Raw genomic sequence first — 3,466 nt, 5'->3', positions numbered from 1 at the left:
CTAGCTGGTTGCCTCCAATGTCTAAATGGTTGTTGTTGGTGTTGAACTTGGTAATTGATTGTGCTATCCTCTCTTTGTTGTTCCTCGTTCTTGTGTTGATGCTGTATAAAATCTGCTTTTATTCATTACACCATTCGATTCTCCCCAGTTTACAATTGATTTCCATCAACTGTAGCTGAATAGAATCGAGATGAGTATCTTTCCATCCATGTTTATGTCCATTTTGCCCTCGTTGCTGTTGCTTATCTGCACTGTGGATGACTTTTTGTATGTGATGTTTTTGTTTCAACTTTGATCCTCCACCTCTCCCTCTTTGCTGATGTCCCTGTATGATTGGACCTTCTTCCTGTTTCCAAATTCCACTCTGCCTTTTTCCAGCTTCCTTAGTAGTACGATTTTTTGTACCTGCACTAAAGAACAAACAGTTAGCAAAAACCTGATCCCCCATATTCTCCTCCCAAAGGATTTGAATATGGAGATCTTCTTCTCCTCCCTTTCCTCTTCTCTTCATGTCCTGCTGCATTTTCTGATCCTCAAATATGGTATTTCCAATTTATCACTGTTTATTAACTTCCTGCCATGACTATCCAACTCCTGAAAGTTATTGGCTACAACTTCTCCTCTGTCAAGAGCCAGATTAGCTAAATGGTCAGCCACCTTATTACCTTCCCTGTATATATGATCAACAACTACTGTTTTCCCATCTATAAGTGTCCATATGTCCTCCATCATGTTAGCAATCTGCCAAGGAACTTCCCAAACTCTTTGAATAATGTTCTTTAGTATAAGGGAATCTGTTTCTATCACAATCCTATCAGCCTGGTTGTCATCCAAGTATCTAAGTGCTTGAAGTATTGCCATGGTTTCAGCTTGTGTATTGGTACTCATATGATCTTCCATTTCTTTAGCTTGTGCTTGTATTACATCCCCATTCTCATCCCTTACACAAAAACCCCAAGAACTTCTCCCCGGATTTCCTCTAGATGCACCATCCGTATTCACTTTAATCCAACCTCTATCAGGAAACTTCCATATCACTATGCTGACTTTAATAGGCTGAGAGTATCTGTTCAGGGCTTCCACTACACTACTCCACTTGTAAGGGGCATACTTGAAATTTCTCCTCCTTACCTTCATAAACATTATCAAAGTATGCATCACCTGATAAATAAGCTTTGTAGTAGTCATCTTCCCTTCATGTCTTAGAGTATTCCTCCTTTTCCAAATCTCCCAGAGTATAATTGCAGGTACAGCCTTATAGATGTATCTTAGCTCAGGTTGTACTGATAGATCCCACCACTTGTTAATTACTTGAGTAATATGCAAGTTTTGGATATCTATCCCCACTGGTCCACAAAAATGTTTCCAAATGACCTGAGAATCAGGAGCATGTAGAAAAACATGAGCTATATCTTCAGTATCTGGGTTTTGACAACAAAAACATCTAGATGGGAATTGGTGCCCCCATCTTTTAAGCTTATCATCCAAAGGCAGTTTAAACTTCCAGAATCTCCACATGAAGAAGGATATTTTGATAGGTAACCCCTTGATCCACATCTGCTTATAAAGCTCACTAGGTTCCCTTCTTTGCCTTAGTAGGCAAAAGCTGAACCCACAGTAAACTTTCCTGTAGCTTCCATTTTCCAATATGCTTTATCCACCTCTTTGTGCTCAACTGGAGGATCAATATTATTCAAAATGTGATCAGCTAAATCTTCTGGTAGAATTTCCTTAATCATGTCCTCTTTCCATTGTCCATCCTCTGCAACATCTTTAACCAATATTACTGTAGTATCCCATGCAAAATCTATTGGAGTAATATGATATAAAGCTCCCAATCCTGTCCAGTTATCATCCAGAAATAGGAATTTCCTTGCTGCACCTTCCACCCTATATCTTGTTCTATCTCTTCTCTAACTTTAAGCATCTTCTTCCACACATATGTACCTGTATTCTTTTGAGGTGCTAAGATTGCATGGAATTTTTTCAAGTATTTGTTACTCATGAAACTCCTCCACAAAGACTGCTTAGTTCTCATGTTCCACCACAATTTTGCAAAGAAGGCCTTTGAAACATCCTGCATACTTTTGAAACCCATTCCCCCCTCTTCTTGTGGGTGACATAATGTAGTCCATGTAGCCCAATGCTTGCTAGAGTTTCCAACAGAGTTGCTCCAAAAAAACTTAGCAAAAAGTCTATGTATCTGGGCTAGTACCCCAGCAGGTGGATCACAGGCTGATAAAAGGTGTATAGGCAGGCTTTGTAATACATGCTTAATTAAAGTTGTTCTCCCTCCTACAGATAGTAATTTCCCAGTCCAAGAGCTAAGCCTGTTTTGAACTTTCTCTATCAACTGCTGATAATGAACATACTGCCTTCTACCATAGTATATTGGGACACCTAGGTAGGTAAATGGAAACTCCTTCCTTGGAATATGAGTCACATTATGTACCAAATCACTAATGGATTGTGTTACCGAATGGTGCATATAAATAGCACTCTTCTCTTTATTAATCTTCTGACCACTCACCTTTTCATACCCTGTCAAAGTATCCATGACCAATCTCAGTGACTGTTCCTCAGCTGATGTGAATATAATGGTATCATCAGCATATGCCAAATGATTGACATATGGACTCCACTTTGGCATACCATATTCCTTATATCTCTCCTTAGCATGTAATGCATTCAGACCTCTAGTTAGACATTCAGCAGCCAATATAAATAAAGTAGGGGATAATGGATCCCCCTGCTTCACCCCTCTTGTTGATCTGAAGAATCCTTGTGGTTGCCCATTTATCAGTATTGAGTACCAGTTGTTTGAGATAATCCTGTAAACCATGTCAATCAGTCTCTCTCCAAAACCCATCTTTCTCAGGACTTTAGTCAAGAACAACTAGGACACCCTGTCATATGCTTTTGCCATGTCCAGCTTGATCACCACATTAGCAGGCTTCCCCCTGATTTTGATATCATGAACAATTTCCTGGACCAACAATATGTTCTCTACAATGCTTCTGCCTTTGACAAAACCAGATTGTTGAGGTGAAATGAGATTTGGTACCAACTTTACCAACCTTTCATGAATTATTCTAGAGAAAACCTTGCTGGTAATATTGCTTAAACTTATAGGTCTCAAATCAGAGAAAGTATTTATCTCTTTCTTTTTTGGGATCAGTACTAAATTGGTACAAGTGATATACCTAGGTAGTTCATGACCACAAAAGAAGGATCTTACCATTTTGGTCATGTCTTTTGCAATTATATCCCAGCATGCTTGGAAAAATCTGCCTGTATACCCATCAGGTCCTCCAGCACTGTCAGCATTCAATCCAAATACAGCTTTTTTAACCTCCTCTTCTTCTGGTAACTCATGCAACTCTTCATTTTGTGTATCAGTAATCATCTTGGGGATCTGTTCTAGCATCTCAAAGTCAGTAGATATCTGTTCTTCAGGAACTGATTT

The 3,466-nt window shown here is 39.1% G+C and overlaps 1 protein-coding gene across 1 annotated transcript; it reads right to left on the bottom strand.

The window, feature by feature from the left end:
- Window positions 1-507: 507 nt before the first annotated feature.
- LOC132044056 (uncharacterized) lies at window positions 508-1,557 on the bottom strand. Its single transcript, XM_059434538.1, has one exon. It carries the CDS (start codon window positions 1,555-1,557, stop codon window positions 508-510), a length of 1,050 nt encoding a protein of 349 aa, XP_059290521.1.
- Window positions 1,558-3,466: the final 1,909 nt, after the last annotated feature.

The sequence above is a fragment of the Lycium ferocissimum genome, unplaced genomic scaffold (assembly GCF_029784015.1).
Source record: "Lycium ferocissimum isolate CSIRO_LF1 unplaced genomic scaffold, AGI_CSIRO_Lferr_CH_V1 ctg3382, whole genome shotgun sequence".
Taxonomy (NCBI): domain Eukaryota; kingdom Viridiplantae; phylum Streptophyta; class Magnoliopsida; order Solanales; family Solanaceae; genus Lycium; species Lycium ferocissimum.
The sequence above is the reverse complement of the archived record's forward strand: the minus strand, read 5'-3'. Positions and strand labels throughout refer to the sequence as shown.

Coding starts and splice junctions, on each gene's coding strand:
- LOC132044056 (XM_059434538.1), bottom strand. CDS start 1,557: ATGTGGATCAAGGGGTTACCTATCAAAATATCCTTCTTCATGTGGAGA.